General features: G+C 43.4%; 1 protein-coding gene across 5 annotated transcripts in view; it reads left to right on the plus strand.

Moving 5' to 3' along the window:
- The window catches only part of gramd4a (GRAM domain containing 4a), a 42298-nt gene that overhangs the window by 15366 nt on the left and 4843 nt on the right, over positions 1-22089 (plus strand). For 2 of the 5 annotated variants that reach the window (XM_086201138.1, XM_086201142.1), the window contains 14 exons: positions 10794-10914; positions 13472-13533; positions 14951-15089; positions 15489-15514; positions 15832-15923; positions 17378-17469; positions 18226-18274; positions 18367-18438; positions 18526-18569; positions 18673-18782; positions 19081-19235; positions 20505-20522; positions 21224-21368; positions 21495-21588. In XM_086201138.1, coding sequence (XP_086057264.1) covers positions 10794-10914; positions 13472-13533; positions 14951-15089; positions 15489-15514; positions 15832-15923; positions 17378-17469; positions 18226-18274; positions 18367-18438; positions 18526-18569; positions 18673-18782; positions 19081-19235; positions 20505-20522; positions 21224-21368; positions 21495-21588 — 1219 coding nt within the window. The remainder of the gene's footprint in view (positions 1-10793; positions 10915-13471; positions 13534-14950; positions 15090-15488; positions 15515-15831; positions 15924-17377; positions 17470-18225; positions 18275-18366; positions 18439-18525; positions 18570-18672; positions 18783-19080; positions 19236-20504; positions 20523-21223; positions 21369-21494; positions 21589-22089) is intronic. The other 3 variants (XM_086201139.1, XM_086201141.1, XM_086201140.1) reach the window with 3 other exon arrangements.

Here is a 22089-nt window from a genome sequence, read left to right on the forward strand (position 1 = left end):
ACTCCATTCAGAAAACAAGCATTTTAAAATTAGTCTGTCTTTTGTCCGGTGGAAAGACATAATGTAGCACAAATTCACACTTGGTACAAACCAGTATCATGATGCTGGAACTTGAGCATGATATCCATCAGTGTGATGCACTGAAATCACAGTGGTCTAAGTTGGAAGCAGCGGTCATTCAGATGCATTTCCTGGAGGTGGCTGTGCCGATGCCGTGTCACTCACAGCGACACACTTTTCGACATCAGTGTCATCATTTTAACTGCCCTCCCATAATGTTGCACACCAAGACTGGAGAGTGCTTTCTTTTCTTATGGGAATTCCACCAGTTTGGGTCTGCGGTATTATTTCGGTCATAGTTTTTGACTGACAGGTTGTAGCTCCAGATTACATTCATTTAAATCTTATTTGTTGTTCTTCAGTTTGAGAGAAGAAGATTTTATTTTTACTGTCAGGAATTAAATAAGAACCTTTCATCTAGTCTGTATCATCTGAATTTAGACTCCCACACATCATGTACTCACTAGCGAACTGGAATGAAATGCTTCCGCTATGTTTTCAGGGCGAGTCATTTTTATTTGAAAAATATTTAGGATTCGATGACTCTCAGCTCGAGTCCTCACATACGTCCATTGTCCAACCATGTATCCAACAATGTGTACTGCATGTTCTGTACCATGCAGCACGTTGACAGTCCTGTGGTGTGGACTGGACTGTGAAGGCCCCCCCCTTTCAGCTGTTTGTCTATCCAATGTAGAGTGAGAGTCGGGGAGAGTGTGAAAGAGAAGACCTTGGGCTATGTTCTCCCTCATAATGCCAATGCTGGAGCTAAAAGGGTCGGATTTATTGTGACACTGTCAAGATGCTAGCTAGACGGGCTCCCCCCCAGTGTATGGACCTGTCCTTCATCCTGCCTGTCTCTTGCTTCTCCTCTGTCCTCGTCCTTTCTCTTTTCTGTCCTGCTTTCCCTTTAAAAAATCTTCCCAAGCTGTCTGCCCTTTTTTCTCCATCCTGCTGAGTTGCTCTTTCAGGTCCTGCCTGCCATTCGCTTCTCTCCATTTCTAGATCAGTCACAGCACTTCTTTTGCTCTTTTACTGTGCTTTTTTTTAATTCCCTTTATCTTTTCTCCGGTGGTCTTATGAGAGCTGACAAACACGTGTGCATACACCCCGCCAGGTGTGAGCTCAAAGAGTTCGGAATGGACATGCCTTCATTGCTCGACCTAAGATGGCAGCCACTTGGCATTTTGTAAGTGACTCCTGAGGGCGAGGACTCTTGGTACATGCCTCCTGTTGTTAATCTTAGTGTTGATACTGAAAGGATAGTAGTATCTCCTGGGCAATGTTTATTCTCCTAAAGTAACCCCAAGTTCTTTGTTTTTCCTGCAGCTCCCTCCTCTGCTCATCCCCTCCCTTCTCCATTTGTTTTATGCCTCTAAACATATGGTCATATCTCTGGCGAGCAATGGTTCTTGGGGAACACAGAAACATGATCATTCATTAGCATCTAATGAGAGCGGCTCGGCCCTGCGCTCTATTTTTGCTTTTGCACTCTCTGCTTTCCTGTCCTTTGTTTGGTCACCATACAATCAACAATGCATAGGCTAGTCTTGAGTATAGCCATTCATCAGTTACGTGAACGGATGAATACAGATTTACGTGCAGTATGTCACTCGTTTAAGATAATCAGATTAGACGGGCAAAAGAAAAGACGTTTTGTGTTGTGTAAGATCTTTACTGGAGCACAGGCAACTTAAGAAAATAACATGCCACAGCGTTAGGATTGATGCACAAACAAGGGTAAGGGCCCGCTCACATTGAGTGATCCGTACCGGGTCCAAGCATGGTACGTTTTTGACTGAACTCGCCCTCAGAAGGACATTAATGCCGGTAGAGAAGTTAATGGGGATCCATCCAAGAGTTCAGTTTTCAGTCAGGATGAAAGTGGTCCTCAGATCACCAGTGCTACTCCTGGAGATCGCACACTGAAATGTGGCAATTTTAACTTGTTTATACCATCACTATGAATTGTTACCTTGTTGGTCTTTTTAAACATTTATGTCAGCTTGGAGATCTTCAATATTGTTTGATTTTTAACTGGCTGAATATTTAGCCTGATTTTTTTGGGGGGGGGGGGAGAAGTCACAATGATTATTATCTGAATACCTAAGTTAGCTGCGGTTCATACATGCCAGTTTATACTTGACAACTCAGTTTTTAACTTCTTGTTAATTTAAAATTGTAGTTCTAGATTTGACCATGAAATGTTTTGGTGATAGAAAGAACTTGAAGTCAGTCTGCAATGATTGATGTAGAAGTAAGTGAGAGTTATTATCCCCAACCTCCGACTGTTTTAAGTGCTAATTTATTTCGAGGTGCATCAACATTTCAAGCAATACATCATTTTGGCTTCTTGGATCTCTTTAACACTTGGAGTGAACTGGGTGTAGGCGTGCACACTCACTCTCTCACTCTCTATCACACACTGACGTCGTTTGATCCACTTCCCAAAATAAAGTGCAGGCCCACGCTGTATGGTAAAACAAACACACTGCTGCGGTGTTTTGTGTCCTGTCTTCACAGGAGGCATGAGTTTCCATTCCAGATGGTGTGTGTGTGTGTGTGTGTGTGTGTGTGTGTGTGGTTACAATGACCCGTGGCTTTTCCCCTGGCATTTGTTGTGATTGACTTGCGCTATTCTGAGGGCACTTAATTGGTTAATTTGTAACCACATTTCCGGACATGAAAGGAGACAGACACACACACACACACAAGCATATTCATTCTCCCTCTGTTTTCTGTCTTGAATGAATATGTTACAGGAATGCCCGCTTGCCTTGGTCAAGTGAACTGTGTTAAACACTGTTCTCTATTGCTTAGTGTTCTGTATTTCTCTCTGTGTGATGTAAAGTAAAAGTGGGATCACTTGAATCACAAAAAAAGAACAGGGACTTGTGCTCACCACTGAATTTATTTGGACCATTGTTAACATGTAAAATACAGTTCCAAACAGCCAGCAAAACGACCTCAGTAGATAAATTGTAGACGTCTAACCTTGACAAAAGATCGTGGTGTCCCAGGCGAACCCTTGTTGACAGGGATCGTTTACTTGAGCTCCAGTGGAAACAGAGAAAAAAAATCACACATGCAGGATCATCTACTGATCTCAGTTCAGACAGTCCTGATATTATTTCCCTTCAGGTAGAATGTGATTCATTTCCTGATTAACACATATTGTTGTTTCTATTGATTGGTTGAAGTCACATTGAATTATTCCCAGCTTGTTGATTTTCAGAAATTCTACAATGAGCAAGTTTTCTATTGTCAAATTGTCGTGTCAGTATCATATCGTAATATGTCATGGTAAAATCAAATCATTACCCATGAACATTAGGGCAGTTATATTCTTTAAAATATACGAAGTATAGCAACACAAATTGTATTTTATCGTATCCCAACATTTCATAGTAAAATCGTATTGTGTTGCATACCGTATCAAGAGCTCCTTGCGAATACTCAGCATGAGTTCTGCTGTATAATGTGAGGAAAAATCGAAGTATTAACCCTTTTGTAAAAATAAAACGTCAGTGTACTTTTTTTTTTTAATTGTCTCAAGTCTGAAAAGCAGAGTGAGCATGTCCCATTGACTTATTTTATTAAGTCACTGTTCTCATGATATCAGGTTGATAATCATTTGCTCACCCCTCCTCTATGAGGGGACTGGCTGCTTCATCCTCTCTTGTGCAACACCTTCAGTGTCTTAGATTTATAGCAGCAGCCACAGAGGACACCAACACACTGGAGATGTAAATTATGCAAGTGTTTAACATAAAACTGCTGCTGTATTGTGCGTGCGTGCGTGCAATGTCCATCATTGATATATGGCTGTGTTTGTTTGCTTTCCTGTCTGCGCGCGCGCGCACACACACACACACACACACATTTTATGACAAACACTCCTGTGACTGCTGTTTCCTTGAGCAGTAACCCTGGGACCGTCAGAAGATATTAGAAGTACCGTAAAATCAAAGGAATGCATCAAATAATGTGTTGTAAGTAAGTGCATATATGATAATGTATACATAATATATACATAACGTAAGTGGATGAGCGAGCTGAGTGAAAGTGACCCTTTAGTCATGGTTACGTGGCAGAAGATTGTGCCTGTAGCAATCTCCTCCTCATCTTTAGTGCTGATATGAGCACCTTTTAATACATCTTCTGTTGCTCAAGTCCTTTCCTTACTTTTTAACCTGTCTTTTGCTCTCCTCTTATGCTTGGTTTGTTGATATCTCATGCAATTTAAAGAGAGATTGCAGAGAATATTGGTAGCCTAAAATAGAATATTGGCAAACTAAAAAAAAACCCACACGAGCCCAATTGCTAATCACACAGGAGCGTTCTTTTTTTCTTTTCATCCATTCTCACCATGGCATTCTATTGTGATTGTTGTGCTTCTGAATTTTACTCAAATTAGTTTTTTTTTTTTTTTTAACCACACCTTTGTGTGTGTGGCTGTCCCTTTGTCATTGTGTAGTGAAGGTCACTGTGTGGGAACAGGACAGCCTGTGAGTTCTACTGTGACTGGTAGATCAATATGGTGTCCTAGTGGCTGTCCTACTTCACACAGGGAAGAGAAACACACGCGACACATACACACACACACACACGTTCATAGTGCAGCACAGCTAAAAAACAAACAAATGCAGAGATGATTTTCACAGTTTCCTGTCTGTTGAGATGTTAAGCCAATGGTCTACCACACAGATCTCCCAGTCAACTTTTTTCTCTGTGGTTGTGGAACTTTCAAAACCGCCAATAGGACACGGGAAGTCGTATTTTGCAACACAGCTCATTAACATGCTCTTTCATGCAAAATCCAAATATTGTCACCTGTCTGTCACTCTACAAAACAGCCTCACACTCTGATATGTGTATATATGGTCAGAGGTGTGTACTGGTTTATCTATTTATTTTTCCTATATTTTATATAGATGCAGTCGTGTTGAGTCATCTTTTAGTAGCTTTGGCGATGCGTGTGAATGCAACAGGTGGCCACGTGGGCTGAGTTTTCAGTGTCAATTGAGAATACGCCAAAGCAGCATATCCTCCACCACCTGCTGGGCATGTGCTGTCTGAGTTTTTGATCAAGAGAGCGTAATTATATGTGTAAACCAGATCAGCTAATATACAGAAATTGTACAGCCTCCCCATATGAAGACAGTTTTTTTGTTTTCTAGTACTGCAGTACTGATCCATGGACATGGTGTTAATCTATGGATATACTGTTGGGTCCTTACAGGGGCGTGCAGAGCCTTGAGCGGATATCTATCATGTAATAATATATCTATAATATAATCACTGTTCTCCAAACAAGCAGATGCTATCCTCCCTGCTGACACCACATTGGATTATGAAACATTTATCAGTTTATGTGGATTATTTGTTGCATGCTTCTTTCTATCACGTAGATATTTGAGTCTGCTCACACACGTACAGAGTGACCTGACCAATGTGGACTGTTCCCACCACTCCCCGCACACGCTGCCTGGAAAGAAGTCTGGCTCTTTGCCATGTGAATAAGATGTCAGCAGAGACACAAGAGAAACAGAATACTGTTGTTTCAGATTAAGCCATGAAGTCGACGTAATACTGTTAAGGGGAAAAAAATGAGTGGAATCTAGGTCACCCAGCGATATCAGGACTGGCATAGAAGGAGGTCGCGGAAAAGTTACAAGATGAAAAACATACTTCTTCTTTGCTCCTCTTGTTACTTGATCTGAACTTCAAAATGAAATTCCAAATTGTTCATCAACAGGAGTGAATTATTAACTTTTAGCTGTATTTTATCAATTGATAGCAACTTTTGCTCAGAAAACTCAAATGGTATCACTTGGAAATCCTTTCCTTTCTATAGCAAAGGAGTTATATTTATTACACACAAAAAACAGGCGGAGTCTGTTGTTTTTTCACCCCATCTTCATTGTGTGCTTTCAAGACTTGAATGGCGTATTGTCCAGATCAGCTGGAGGCCTCTAAGCTCAACCTTGCTTTCTACTCAAGTTGACCAGTGGCAAATACCGTGAAGAATGGGTACAGTGCGGGGCCAACGTGAATCAGCCAGTCCTCACTCTCTCTTGTTCCCTCTCCGTCTCTTTCTCACTGACCCCTTGTGCCCCCACCTTTGCTTACTGAAAAGAGCCATTGTCTCTGGCCTGGATTGGAAAACTCTCTCAGTACTTTTCCTTTGGGGTCTTAACAAACTTTGCTTGCTTGGATGAAAGAGGATTTGCTGTGCCTGTGTATATCCAGTACAGTACGCCTGTACACATCACACACATGCTGTACTACTACACAACAATTGTGCACATGTCAAAACTCTAACCAGAGCCTACAAAAGTACACAATCACTCATACAAAGGCATACATGAGCATGCATTGAGTATGTGTGTGTCTGGCAGCTCCAGTATACTGAAAAATCTCAGATTCCAGACCGCCTTAGTGTGCTGGCCACCAAGCAAAGCCCCACCTCTCTCTACCCCCACTGCCCCCTCCTCCCTCTACCCAGAGCTAGACTCTCTCTTAGTCCAGCCCAGTGACCATCACTCTCATTGTGTGGAAGCCTCAGAATAGTCAGGACAGTGTCCTGTGTTGATAGTGACATATTAGGAACTTGTCTTTGCGTTGGCTCTGAATTGAACATGTAAACATGGCGTATAAACTATGACAAAGTTTGAAGAGCTTTGAGGTTGTCAGATCGTGGATGGTGCTCAATGAGCATCTAGGAGAACCTGTAGTCGTGGCTCGATTTCAAGACAGAACCAAGGCGGCTACCTTGCCATCCCGTTCCTGTCTGAGTGTCCCGGGTACGGGCCAGCGACAGAAACAGATGGGTTTGTGCAAGTTGGAGGACTTCAGCTTCGACAGCTTCGAGCTGCTTTACAGTGGAGCTGTCGATAAGATCAAGAGCCACAAAAGTAACCTCAACCTCAGTAAGTTGGTCAGATATTCTCAAAAATGGGTTCAATTTTTTCTTCTTGTATTTCAAATAGGAAGGGAATAACTTCAATCTTAGTGAATTTGTCAGTCTTTGGCTGTTTGACAACTACACCACTAAATAAAGCTATGTTATAGTAATCTGCTTAACCAGATACATCTTATGTAATGCAGTTGTGTGTTTTTATTTGATCGAGCTCCTACGAGAAGAGATACTAACTGAAGAAGGAAAGAATGTTGATGCATAATCTCGAGCATGTCAGTCAGCTTCAGTTTCTTGTTTCCTACTGTGCTCAATGTCTTAAATCTACACATGCTAAACCTTGACGAGTTTGTTTACTCAAACCGAGTCAGGTCCATCTAAAAATAACAACCTGCCCCAAGAGATGACTCATGTCGTACCCCTGATAGCCCCTGACACTGTACCCCCCACCAGAGGTAAATGTTGCGTCTAGATACTGATTTCAAGCCCATTATCTGTTTATTTATACACACTTTTTTATAGAGTGGCATAGGAATGAGTCTTAAAACCCAGAAGTAAGTCAGCATTGTTGACCCTCCTGTTCCCTTGTTTTAAAGTCATCTGGTTTTTGGTTAAATGTCTGAAGTAAGAGATTGCATAAGATATTTTAATGTTTTGCTCTTTGGCATAAAACACGTAAGCCATAGTGGGTGAATGATTTTATGTGCCTTGAAAATTGTGATTGCTAATAAGTGGCGAAAGAAGACTACTGAGTTTGCTATGGACAAGACAGCATGCTATAATACTCCAGCTCTGAACATTATATGTGTAATTTCATGTCTTACATAGTGTTTCTGGTGAAATTGATTCCAGAAGTGTCTCATATGACACTCTGCCATGCATGCTGCTTTGTCGTGCCACCTGGGCTACAACCAGGTGTTAAAGCATATCTGCAAATAGTTTTTGTAGCAGGAAAACACAAGACAATGCTGAAATTTCAGCTGAGCAACAGCTGTTCCTCTGAAGTTTCCCTAACAGCTCACCAGAACCAGCCCGTTCACAGCAATCAGCCTCTTAACCTCAATTTCTGCTTCAAGTACGCCTTGTTATTCAAATCCAATTCAGCTAAAAGTCAATCATAGAAAAACTCACCTTTTTAAAATTTGAGTTCAAATTCAGCCTCGTAACTACAACTTCACCATATTTACCTTTTGACAATAACCTCATCTGCTTCTGAATGCCCTGTATTTCTCTAATCTAAACACATTCACTCAGTTTGTCCAGCCCTCAACACCATCAGTATTTTCTGTCACGATTAGGTATGTATTAGCAGACAGTATATGTTTGGACCTCATACCAAATAGCTTTTTTTCCCAGGTATTTGTCAGAGATTAGAGTTTCATTGAAAGCCCACATGGGAGAGAAGGTCAGCGCTATTAAAAGTGGCATCTCCTGGCATGGCGTTCAGCTAATCCCCCTGTCTGTGTTACAGATAAATGGTCTAGCTACTCGACTTTAGAATGGCCAGATACCCTGTGATATGGTAACCAGGATAAAGATTTATATATAGAAGACATTAATCCAATTTTAGTAGCAGAACAGAGCTGTTGACTGATATCTGATGTGGATGGCCTCTGGAAGCAGGAAAAGCCGATTGTACTTCATCTTTCTTTCAGACACACGTTGCGTATTGCTGTGCCATATCACACACTTGCTGTATCTGGTACACAATTATGGATTGAGCGTGAGACATCTCTTCGTTGTTAAGGGGGAGCTGGCTAGTGTGAAAGGAAGGAACCCAAAGGGAGGGAAAAGGGTGGAGTAGAAGGAAACATGGAGATAAGAATTGAAATCCATGCACTTTGTAAGGTGTCGTTCATCATGGTGGATAGTTAAAGAAAGATGCTGCAGCTCTGCAGTTTCTTGTAGCCCCAGGAAGCATTTTTGCAATCTTTCACCTGATTATCTTGGTTTTATGGGCCATATTATTGCTTGAGCCCAGTAGTTTCCCCAGGAGTTGCTGGAGACTGAAAAGCACATTTTTGAAAGAAACTTGTTACATCTTTTCCTTTTATTTCACGTACCTGTGATTATGCACTCCCATATTAAACAGGAATCAAACTTAGAGCCACATCACTTTGTTTGGCAGGAAGGACATTTTGTCTTTGATATTGCCAGTGATACTGGAGCGTCTATTTAGGTTCAAGCTTGTCCTTCAGTGCAGCATAAACACTGGTGTAGTTTTGCCTACAGCATCCAGAGTGCATTGCTGTGTGTGGATTGCTATTTCTGTAATAGGTTTACAAATGACTGTAGATCTCCTGGCACTTGGCAACTTAGCTTAGCTAAGCTGCTTAACCCATACAAACCTTTGGCCAACCTCTCCTTTCTTTGTATCGAGCACACATTCGCACACTCGCGTACAGAAGAACACACACGTTACTGCCTAGTAAACATGCTGATGGTGGCATCTATGAGAGGGACTGATCAGATGGAGGGGTGACAATATGATGGCTGTAACCCAGGAAGGAAGGAAAGAAAATGGCTATATGCACATCACACAGGTGCAAGGGTAGATAAAACCCTGCATCAATAAATAACACAAACCCTGCGCACTCACTCAACACCACAGAAGTTTAGAGGACCATGTTTTGACCCTTCTGGAAATATTTCACTCACAAACAACTGTCTTGGAACATTGAATATTCAGACCTCTGTGGGGGCCAAAGCATAAAAAAGATTGCATTCTGTAAATTATATGGGATGTGGAGATAATGATGTATGTGCTCCCTCAGTTGGAGCTCACAGCAATCCAGCTGATGCTGTCACTGCAGGAGGCGCTGCCAGTTAATGTTTTATTGGTGTTTATGAGAAGAGATAGAAGAGAGCGAGATATGAGATTAGGTGATGACGAAAGAGAGAGAGAAACTGCCAACGCAATGTTTGTTCTATGAATCCTCTCTTTTTTTATTTGTTAGAGTAGTCTTTTTTTGAAGAAGAGAGGTTGTACGTGTGTGTGTGTGTGTGTGTGTGTGTGTGTGTTCAAGTTCAACATGGATTTATGTTGGTGTTCATTCAGTCAAGGTACCGTGTAATGTATTCCAGCAAAGTTCCAGATGGATCCTGGGTATATTTAAGAGGAACACACACACACATCACCCTGCTAGTATTTGTACCCTTGCCTTTGCACACGCTTTGATTGCCTTCCCTCCTTAAATATTCATGTGTGCCTTTAGTCAGGGACAATAGAGTGAGAAGAAACACGGCTGAGGCTGCACCCCGGGCTTAGAAAGTCCTGATACCTGAGACCACTTGATGATTGACAAGGAGGAAGAGTGGGGGTGAGGTGAAGGTGAAAGAGATAGATTGAGGGAGCGATGAAAAAAGACAGGCAGAAGACAGAAGCAAAGGCAGGGCTTTGAAATTAGTCTTCTGATATCAAAGTTGACCCCAGGACTGTCATTTTTTTCTATTTTGATCATATTTATATTCAGGTTAGTTTGTAGATGACCCCTAAATGAAACTGTATTTGCTCCTGATGAAATATTTTACCTTGGATGAGTGTGTAAAGGAGGGTGGAATTGAGGGCAGCTGAACCTGTTTTCACCACCAGTGCGTGTTCCACTCATATTTTTTTATTGTATTTTGTATTCTGCTGCTACATTACTGTTGATTCTCTACTAAATAAAACATGCTGGAGGAAATTCTCTACATAAATTACAGTCATCAAAGGCCTGCCATGATTCTGTAAGCTTTGTTGTTCTCTTCAGTTTGCAGCGTTGTGTATGTTACAGTCGGAAATACTCATCTCAAGTGTTTGTGTTGTGCTTTCCAGAGGAGGAACTGAGGAAGCTACGGGAAGAGACTAATGTGGACTCCCTGCGGCAGGAGCTGGAGAGGGAGCGCAGCAAGCGGTTAGACCTGGAGCAGAAAATGAGCGAGGTGCTCAAGTCCAGGTGAGAGAGACGAGACAAAGAGCGTCATGAGTGCTGATAACGTGAACAAGGCCTTCATATGTTTGTCATGGAAGACCCGAATGTATGTGTTATGTCTCTGTGTGACTCCCAGTTCAAACATTCATTCATTTACTGCACAAACAAATAGAAAGTTTTGATATTGTAATGCAGATGTCAACTGTGTGTGCAGGATCACTTGTCTTCATTCGTTAAAGTGGTCGACTTGTTCTTCTATTTATGGGGAGCTCATTGACATTGGCTAAAATCAAATTGTAGTACAAAAGAGATTTTGCTGACTATGCAGAGATAATACCAACTACAAACAGATTTATTCTCCATGGTGGTTCACTTTTATAGAAGTCAGAGGACGCAAGACGGGAACTACTGTCCTAATGAGACAGGAAGTGGAAACAGTCCCATTTTCAGTTCAGCAGAGTTTATCAGTCCAGACTGTACTGTGGTCCTTGAACGTCTGTGAACCCGTCAGTGTTCTTCTTTTGGGCATCAATATGAGGTGTCATTGCATGTTCATGTTGTTGCTTCAGCTCCGCAGAACATTGCTCACACACGGAACAGAACAGAACAGTTCCTTTACTAAAGTAAAAGTGGAAACGCTCAGATAAAAGTTGAAGTAGGGAAGTATTTGATATTGAATGTATCTGAATAGCAGAAGTATATTCTCCATGATATTTGAGTATTCCAGTGCTTGGGAGCATTCGGTCCTCAAACCTAAAGATCACGGTCAGACCCACTTGTCCATACTCTTATTGTGTCCTCATGAAGTGGGAAAGCTTCATATCTGAAAGTACTTAATCATCAGGTTTGCCACATTTACTCGGCAACTTTCAGTTTTGCCAGTAAATTTCCTTTTGAAATATAGCAGCGTAAAAGTACGAGCACTACTATCTGACAAACAGGCAGCATGAGGAGAAACGTGATCCTGCATGTCATTGTATTCAAAACTGATCAGTCACTTTGCTCCATGTTCAGTCTGACGCCGAGACACAGACCAGTGACTGAAGCCATGGGCTCCTTCTGCTATATCTAAGAGTGGATAACTTTCCTCTGTGAATAAATCAATTAGATTTTGAGTAATTTGTTGATTGGGGTTCTTTTATGTAGTTTTAAGACTTTGATCCACAATATAATTTATGCAAAACCAGAGAAAGTCTGTGAGGGTTCACCAAACTTCCAGTGCGTGCGTGCGTGCGTGCGTGCATGTGTGTATGTACGCACTACTTCCAGTGCTACCCAAGGTTTCCGTTATAAATATAGACCCAAACAGCTTGGTGGGCGGGGAATTCCACAAGGAGGTGTGTTTGTGTGTGTGTGTGTGTGTGTGGGTGTGTGTGTGTGTGTGTGTGTGTGTGTGTGTGTGTTTGGGGTGTGTGATCTGTGTTAGATCGAAAGAGGAAAGAGCAGCAACACATCATGTGCCTCTCCACGTAGCCAAGTGCACACTGTGACTCGGGAGCCACGCTGGTGTCAGCAGAAGCATGCTTCCTATGGCACCAGCTGAGGACCATCCAAGGGTGTGTGTCTGTCTGTCTGTCTGTCTGTCTGTGTGATCAGATGATGTTTCTGGGCTGACTGGTGGGAAATTCCACAGATGCTCTCCAAGTGATTACCAACATAGAAACGTGGCCTGAAGCATGTGGAAGGCAGTTGAGGATTTAGTAACATGCTGTGACCCTTTGTGAGTTTTCTTCAGTTCATCTCTTCTCTCCATCGTCCAACTGGATAGATGTAGGCGAGGGCAGCAGAGGAAACTTGATGGCCAAAATTAGAACACTCTGGTTTCACTAGGAAGTTTCCGTGTGTGAAAAGAATAGTGTAGGTGGTCATAGTCTGTAACACTGCAACATCGCAGAATTATGGGAATGAAAACAAGTCTCTGGAATTCTGCTGGAGGCATGAACGCACAAACCTCAAGATACAGTGATACTTAAAATTACATTTTGCCTTAGAAGTGTTCAGAAATAGGATTTCCTCTTTGTGACTTCAGTATGCAGAAAGAGCCAGCCATGTATATTTAGCTTGAAGCTAATAGCGACCTATGTAAGTTTACCATCCCATATAATCCACATCTTCTTTGCCTCAGTGCTTTAGCCGAGTTGAACTAACTCGCTCGTTCACGTTAGCGTCTCACTGTAAATATTACAGTTTGTCCTATGCACAAACCAAAGCATGCGGATTAGGGAGCATACAGCTGGATAAAGAATATGTGGATTATATAAATTGATACGCTTGAGAGTTTGAACAGCTTTGCTTCGGACAGTAACCGTTGGCTCCTAGCTACATGTGTAGCTGGCTCTGTCTGCTCTCTGGAGTCACAAAGAAGTAATGCAGAAGAGAAAACCCAATCAAGAGCTCTATTTCTGAGTACTTGACAGGAAAAAAACCTTTTTCAATCTCTCTCTGTACCTACACATTTCCTCCTAAAGTGCATATGCAGCACTTCACGTGTCAGTGTGTGAGCTTGAGACATTTCACTTCTGGCCGTAGAGACCAACAACTGACAGATGACCCCCGTGTCCTCTCTCTGCTTTCCTCTCAGGCTGGAGGACTCCCCACCACAACCTCCACGGAAACAGCAGTCGCCCTCTAACAATGGAACAGGTAAGACCCGCAGGGGAGGGAGGAAGAGAGCTTGAGAGTGAGGGAAGGGAAGGGAGGGGAAAGAGTGGGAGTCCTGAGGGGCAGACAGGAAGTGAGTGGGTAAGGCAGACTTTGACGTCTTCTGAATGTGGGAGGAAATCAAGAGGACTGCTTTAGTGTGTATGAGTATGCGCAGGGGGGTGGTGATGGTAGGATGTGAGCAGGAGGAGGTAGGTAGATAGGACGGGACAGATGGGTTATTTAAGGGCACATAATAGGTGTGTGTGTGTGTGTGTGTGTGAGAGAGAGAAGGAGAAGGGTGGTCTGTTTCATGGCAACAGAAATCCACAGTGAGGGTAGTTACAGGGGGATTTTGCAATTTGCTATGTTATCTGCTCTCATGCGCCAAAACTATTTCAGTGTGAGGTTTGGGGCAGTCTAACATCCTGTCATAATCTGACCTCCCCTGGTGAGTGTGTGCGTGTGCGTGCGTGTGCTTTTCGAGAGAGTGCGAGAGATGTAGAGGCTTCATTTGGAAAATAGGTTATGATTGTAGATCACTTCATCTAGGGCAAACACGTGGGATAGGACTGTTGTAAATGCTTCCACCACAGTGACATCATCAGCTCAGAGATGTTTAAATAAATACGCAGCGGGAGAGGAAAAAAAACCCGTTCAGAGCTTTCAATGCCGCCACAATTACAGTCTTTTACAACTCTGTTTATTATTCCTCTGAGCCAAATGTGACTGGCTCACACTCGGCTGTGGCTGCATTACTGTCCATTAGTGGTGGACACTTCTGTAACACCGGGGCAACTGAAGGTCATTGCAGCATTAGAAACTAACCCTGCTTGCTTTCGGTGCCGTTGCTACACTTGTCAAGCTCTGCACCTATTCAACGTATTTTGAGAACAAGGTGCACCACTAGAACGATAAAGTCGTCATGTCCCCCCCCCCCCACACACACACACACACACACACACACTATCACATGGTTTGGTGGAGTGAAAACCTGTTGTAGATTTATTGGCACATTTGTGCACAGAAAAGCTTCATTGCACCATTTTTATGTGTGCTGGATTTAAACACCTTTTCGTTACCCAACCCCAATGAACACATCCGTTTCAGGCAGATGTAGCAATGGCTCTTGATGTTGCCTGACAAAATGTCAGCCGTTGCTCGGGGTATTAAACAACGGTCCACATGCAAGCTAAGTATGTAAGGCATATCTGATAGCAAAAAGACCACAAAGATAAGCTTGACGCCTCTTTCCCTCTGGCCTGAAAACATGCCAACATCTTCCTTTTGTCTTTATCAGCGTTCAGTTCCATGTCATGTATTTGTCTTGTCTTCTAGGCCTACTCGGGCTTGACGAACCCAGGGCTTTCCCCTTTCTGTTCATTATCCTTGATGCACCTCGTCTCTGTGTCGTCTTTAGCAGAGAAGCAGCAGAAGGAAGTGTGGAGTTCGCGGCTGCAGAAGTGGCTGTACGAGCGCTTTGGAGTTTACATCGAAGATTTCCGCTTCCAGCCCGAGGAAAGCACCGTGGAAGCTGAGGAACCACTAAGTGCTAAAAGGTGTGTGTGTGTGTGTGTGTGTGTGTACAAGAGCTGGTCTGATACAGAACATGAATAATCTGTCCACAGATATTGATCCTGTGGTAGCTCAAGGAAACATGGCGTCATATAGCAGTCGTCCATAATGATGTCACATATAACACATTGCTTTCACTTGAAGAACAAGATCATTATGCAGACCATTAAAGTGACAAATGCCACAGTCTAGTGGGGTATGTGTACTATTAAATAACAAGAGAATTCTCAAGATTCTGCTCTCCATCCTTTCTTTACTCCTCCATAAAGCAAGTAAATCATGCCGGGCTGCCAGAGTGTTACCACTTTCTCCAGCACATGAAGCAGCAGCTGTTGGTTTGTGCAGGATGTGTCCTAACTGTTGTTATTTCTCTTTCCCTCCAGGTTGACAGAAAATATGAGGCGACTCAGTGAGTAACCGTTTACAAATAGAGCTCTGGCTGTTCTCAGTTCTAACTTTACTGTTGCTGCATCATCAGCTTCTGATGGCAGCTACAGAAAGATGTTGCTTTTATACCAACCAGATTGCTAATTATGTACCACAAAACATAATTTATTTGTGCAGTGGATGAGTGATCGTAACATGTTGTAGAATTTAGCCATACAAAACTATACGAAGTAGTAAATCTTTTCGGCTCAGATGAAATCCTTGAAATCAATGTGAAGTCTTATCTGTTGTTTGTATTTGACCTGGACCTGAGTAATCACCCTGTCCTTGTTGTTTCAGAGCGAGGCGCCAGGCCTGTCACCAACTTCTTAAGGAACCTCTCGGCCTTATCTAATTGGCACTCCGTCTACACCTCTGCTATTGCCTTCATTGTGAGTCTCAGTTTCTCCTAATTAATCCTAAACCTGGTGTTAAACTGTGAAACGGACACAGACAGGTGCTGAAATGCAGTACTACTCGTTCCACATGTGTGGAAAGCACAGCAGGGTTTTCAGGGAATGGCTGCACTGACAGTTAATTTGTAAGATGTGCGAACAGTTTTTTCTAGCATCAGTGCTCTTGCCAGCGAGACAAAACATGAAAAACACAGTTGCATTAACCAGTGGGGGACACTGTTATGATGAGCTGACATCGCTGAAGCACCAGGATGATCAAGATCTTCAGAATAGACATCAGACTTGGACTTGTGGGAGGGTCACTTGAAAGGACCCATGCATGAGTTATAGTTTTATGCCTCGGGCACTGAATGGTGCTGGACTGTTTGAGGTGGAACCACTGGTGGCATAAGCAGACTAGCAGTTGGCCACGGAGGCTGCCAGTGCCCCTGATCAGATGAAGGCCAGCCATCACAAGCTTTCGACAATGGTGGATCAGTTAACCGCTGACCTGGCCTTATATGAAGTCCCCTCTCCGAACCCTCCGCGTGCTGATGCAGGGAAGGCTGATCCTCGCAGGCCACCCGTGGCCGGCTCGGTTCCAGAGGAAGATATAATCTTACTGACAGCTTAGGCCACTCACTTTGATGACTACAATGCAGAGGAGGCCTGCCATTCCTCTCAGTCTGGCTTCTGTGCCTCTTTGGATAGTTCAGGAAGCTCCATGAGGGCCATCATTTGTTTGGCTTCCTCTAGTCTCTCGTGGATATAAGGGATAAAAAAAAGAGAGTGATGGATAGAACCCCAGCTTTACGAGTGCGTGGCTGCCAGAGCACACAGTCTCTGAATCCTTGCGATCTTGCGAGAAGATCCGGAGAAATAGCCTAAGAATAGACCCTGTGTCATCAGGGGGTCACGTCTTACTTTGTTGGCGTAAACACTCGACCTTTGCATTTGTGAAGTGCAAGATTCACCGCTGAAAACATTAACATTGAGTTCTACAAATGTACTCTTTTTGCCCAATCAGTCTTGTAAATGACATCTTAATTAACGAATGGCAAAGTCATTTCTGGTGATAAATCACAGGGGCTCGGCCCCAGACCTGACAAGTCTCATCAGATCCTCAGTACTTTGAGTCGTTATGCTAAAACAAGTTCATCCCCAGTGATTGTGGCCACACTTGCCAAAGCCTTGATAGGTGACTCTCATAGCATCTTCGTCTTCTTCTGCCAGTACGTCAGTGTCAGAATAAATCTCCTAGATGACAAATCCAAGGACCTCTATCAGGATAAAGTCTTGTCATTACGCTGCTCTCACACACAGGGAGTCACACAGTTTTTATTGGTAGAGGTCTGTCCAATGAGGTTTGGGTAACAGCTGGGCGTCTCCAACCACACTGAAGGGTTCATGTTGTAGATCTAGAGATGTAAGCGTCTGATGTTGTGTTGCAGATCTACATGAATGCTGCTTGGCATGGCTGGGCCATTCCCATGTTCCTCTTCCTGGCTATCCTGCGCTTGTCCTTAAATTACCTCATTGCCAGGTAAAGTTGTTCTCTGTTCTGTAGAGAAACACCCACTTTTCCATTTTCAATGAGTATATTTTCTTTTGTGTAAGGGGAGGATACCTGAAAGGCCTGAAACGAGCAGTTATTTTCATCATCAATTAATCTGCAGATTATTTTTGTTGTGTCAAAGGACACGTGAAAACATCATATAATAACAAGTCCTGCTATGTACACCTCTGGAACTTGCCGGTTTTTGAAATGGTTCATAAAGTAAAATAGTTGCGATGAATTTCCTTTGTTTGATAATTGTTGCAGCTCTTGTTGGAGCATATCTATGCGTTATACTTTATGCTGGAGTCCTGACTCCCAAACTTGTCAAAAGTTGGCTGTTGCCCCTACTAACCATCGTGCAGATAAAAAAAAAAACAACAACCAAAAATAAAACCATGCTCTCTTTGAGCTGCGTATTCTGAGACAGAATTTTGTCCGTTATACTTCTTGTATATAATCCTCATAAATACTGCTGCAGATGTGCTGTCAGTGCGAGTTTCACACTGATTGTGTATTTCACACGGTTTGTGTTTACACCTGCAAACAGCCAAACATTAATTAAGTTATATAACAGCAAAATGCATGTAAGTGAGGCCTCATTATGATTTACGGCATAATCATGTTTCCTGGTAATCTTGATGGTCTTAGACCGTCAAACTGGGCCACCTGGTCGCCCCAAAGTGAGGTTGAGATGTTTTAGAGTAGTTAAACAGCTGCTCCTGTCTTTGTGTCACCATCCAGAGGTTGGAGGATCCAGTGGAGCATTGTGCCTGAGGTCTCTGAGCCCATGGTAAGAGGACATCCCACAGCCTCGCCTTGAGGGTTTCAGCTTGACCCAGGAGGTCAGCTCTCCCTAACTTGTTGCTCTCTTGTGTCCTACAGGAGCCTCCAAAGGAAGATTTGACTGTGTCTGAAAAATTCCAGCTTGTACTTGATGTTGCACAAAAAGCACAGGTGGGTGCCGACTTCTACCCTCAACCTGCTCAGGTCATGGAGTGACATTCGTTGATGACGTGTTTGCTCTTACAACTCTCTTTACAGAACCTTTTTGGTAAAATGGCTGATGTTTTAGAGAAGATAAAGAAGTAAGTGAATGAGTTGTATTTCATTTGATTTTACTGTCCAAAAACACTTGGAACCATTAATACGTGTGTGTGTGTGTGTGTGTGTGTGTGTTTTGTTTGTCAGCCTCTTCATGTGGGTACAGCCAGAGAGCACTCGGAAACTTTACATCTGCCTGTGGGTGACATTCATCACCTCCTGCGTGCTGCCATACAAACTGATGGGCTTCATGATGGGTGAGGCGTACACAAAAACACACACACACACATCTTTACATCTTGCCCTTCGATCAGTGCTTGTACTTAACATTCAGTTCAGCACACACAAGTAAGTAAATTCATCGGCCTCTTATGTAGCTGCTATGATGTCATCAGTTTATGCTATTCGTTGAAAACAAATCATCTCCAAACTGCTGCGGGCTCAAAAAATGTTGTTGATACAATGGTTGTGTTTATTCATTCAGCGAAACACAACACACATGGCAAGAATTCGTTTTTATTTCCATCTTTTTACATGTGCCCTTTTTCTCCTCAGGCCTGTATGCCGGTATCAAGTTCTTCATCATAGACTTCCTGTTCAAGAGCTGTCCAAAGCTACGGGACAAGTATGACACCCCCTACATCGTATGGAACAGCCTTCCCACTGACCCGCAGCTCAAAGAGAGGACCAATGCTACCGTGTCCCGGCGGGTGAGATACACACCCACACGTCTCGCGCACCATCGCCTTCTCTCGCTCGTTCTTGCTCTCTCAGATGAATTCTTTCACACTCACTCAGACCATTTGGCACAGCTTAAGACAAAATATGTCCATAACACAAGGAGGATTATTTCTGCCTTCATAACTCTGTGTTCAAGCTGTTGCTTATCTAAAAAGTCTAAGTTTAATCAAGTCCAGACCTGTAGAGGCTTTGCAGTTGCGTCACATTCCTTGCAGCTGCTACTGCCTTGATGCCACTGAGGCCCACTGGAGAGCTTCAGTAGCTTTGGCGCATGCCCTAATTTTTCATGAATTGGTTCAACAACAACATGAAATCCCAGACTCAGTTTAGGTTTGGCTGTTAAAATACACTAGTTCAGTCACAGCAAAAATAACACAGGGAAGCAGCGAGCAAGTGGCAAGGCAAGCTAACATGTGCAGTTCCATTTAGCAGGCAATGCTAGCTCAAGGAGGTTTTGGTTTCTGCTTGGGGTACCATGGGCCCTGATGCAGCAAGCATATGTAGCCAATTGCCAAGCCAGCATGTCTCGCTGCTCACCGGCTTTTTGAAAGCAGGTGGTTGTCAATGAGGGCCAGCAGGCTCAAATGTCTCTGTAGTGGTTAAACATGAGATGTTGTCATTTCAGAAATGTGAGGTTCTGCGAGCGGGTACAGCTAAGTTAGCATGCATCGCTACAAGCCATAAATGACCACAGATGAAAAGGTTTAAACACCTACATTCTCCCCTGAAAGATGCTTCAGACCGTATTCCTCTTGTCTCCTGCAGAAAATACTTGCAGGTTCCAGTTCTCCAGGGGTGGATAAACAGTAATTATGCCTGAGCTGCTACACTGCTCGACTTGAAGAATCTCAGTCAATTGAAGGGAGGGGGTGGATGATCAAGTTTCTGGTGTTCAGCCATGTTGAAAATGCCAAAAAAAATGTTGCAGAAAGTCAGATGTGACATATTAGATGTGTCATCATCCGTCTTTCATATGGGCAAAAATCCACCTGTCAGTCTGGCTTCCAACTCTGATCCCCGAGGCAGGGCACAGGGATCAGTGAAGCCCCAAAATATCATCACTTCTGTCAATAATACATTAAAAATGCCATGACCCCTTTGTGTGTGTGTGTGTGTGTGTGTGTGTGTGTGCGCGCGCGCGCATGTGTGTGTGTGTGTGTGTGTGTGTAAGCAAGTGTGTGTCTTTGCTGTGGCATCAGTCACAGGTGTCCTCTGTCCTTTCTTTCTCTCTCTCTCAGCTCTCTGCCACAGAGAAGGTAGGGACTCTAGTGTGTCTCCCTTTGGTTCCTCTACTGTGCCTGGGTGTGTCACTAGCTCACCTCAGAGCGTGTGTGTGTGCGCGCGTGTGTATGCAAAGCGTGACACACCTTGGGATTGGCCATCAGTGATAAAAGTAAATGGATCAAAATGTTGTTCTGCTCTTCTTAATTTTCTAGGATTTCTTGTAAGTCATACAGTGAATGCTAATTGTGTGTGTGGGTAAATAGATACTGACATTTTGATCCATTGACATAGAAGCTTCGTGGGAAAACGTAGCTGTGTGTTTAAAATGCAGATAGAGTAACACCTTGCCCGTTATTTAATGAGCAAATCCTCTCTGTCCCGTAGTACGTGACCCTGACTTGTCTTTGCTGTTAGCTTCTTAAAATCTCCTCCTACAGCCTCTATTTTTTTGGAAATATAGAAGTAATTGAATGGATGATGGCTTCACTCTGCTTTGCACGTCACACTTGCGCCTGCTGCGAAGAAGTGCACATGCAGAGAAGCTCATATCGCAAACCTGAAGGGTCAGGTTACATTCTGGTCACAAATGGCAGCCCTGTTAGATGTAGCCTGTATGCTAACTAGTCCGATTGCTCATAATCTTCCTGCTGTTCTTTTCTTTTGTCTCTCCCTCATCCCGTTTTTTTTCTCCTTCTTCCTTTCCTGCCCCTCCTTCTCCTCCTCCTCTGTCTAGGTTCAGCCGGTGGCGTCTCGCAGCAGCCTCGCCACCGTTCCATGCGGGGTGAACAGAGACGAGGAAACAGGTCGCTCCCACAGCACAAAGAAGGGGGCTTTTCATGAGGTCTTCAACCTGTCGGAGTCAGAACGCCCTCTAGCTGGTGAGAGAATTTACTGCAACGTCAAACAAATAAAGTGACAATTCTCTGACACAAAGTGCATCTTGTGTTTCATCAAAAGTTAGAAGTGTGATTTCAAAGCACTCTGGCCTGTGTGTGTGTGCTCAGTGTGTGAGAACGGCTGGAGGTGTTGCCTGATCAACCGGGACAGGAAGATGCCCACTGACTACATCAGGAATGGAGTGCTGTATGTCACAGAGAAGTAAGTGGGACAGGGTTTTTGAGAAACAGGACCCTACGTGTTCTCTCCCTCCATCTCTCTCTCTCTCTCTCTCATTCGTCTGGCAGTCGCCAGTGGAGAAAGTAGGACACCCCTCCCCTTGGAGAACAGTCCTTGTAGTGACTCAAAATGCAGAAAACAAAAAAATAAACTTGATAAACTACTGAACTTGAATAAGCCAGTGAGAGGTGGAAGGGTGCGCTTGTTTCAGACGCGTCTTCTTGGATCAACGGTAAAAACAAACTTCAGAGGGCTTTGTGTAGGGACTCAGTGCCCCATTTATTCACACATCAGTTTTCAACACATCCATCCATCCATTTTCCATACCACATATCTGTTAAGGCGGGGGGGGGGGGTGTGATCCTATCTCAGCTGACTTTAGGCGAGACGGACGGGTCAGTTTTGAACACATTCTCACATAAAAAAACAGATAAATATACGCACATCCTCCATTTTCGCATTCATCTTCTCCTCTGCAGGATC

Source organism: Aulostomus chinensis, chromosome 4 (assembly GCF_037954235.1).
Source record: "Aulostomus chinensis isolate RoL2024-O1b breed Wild chromosome 4, RoL_Achi_v1.0, whole genome shotgun sequence".
Taxonomy (NCBI): Eukaryota; Metazoa; Chordata; class Actinopteri; order Syngnathiformes; family Aulostomidae; genus Aulostomus; species Aulostomus chinensis.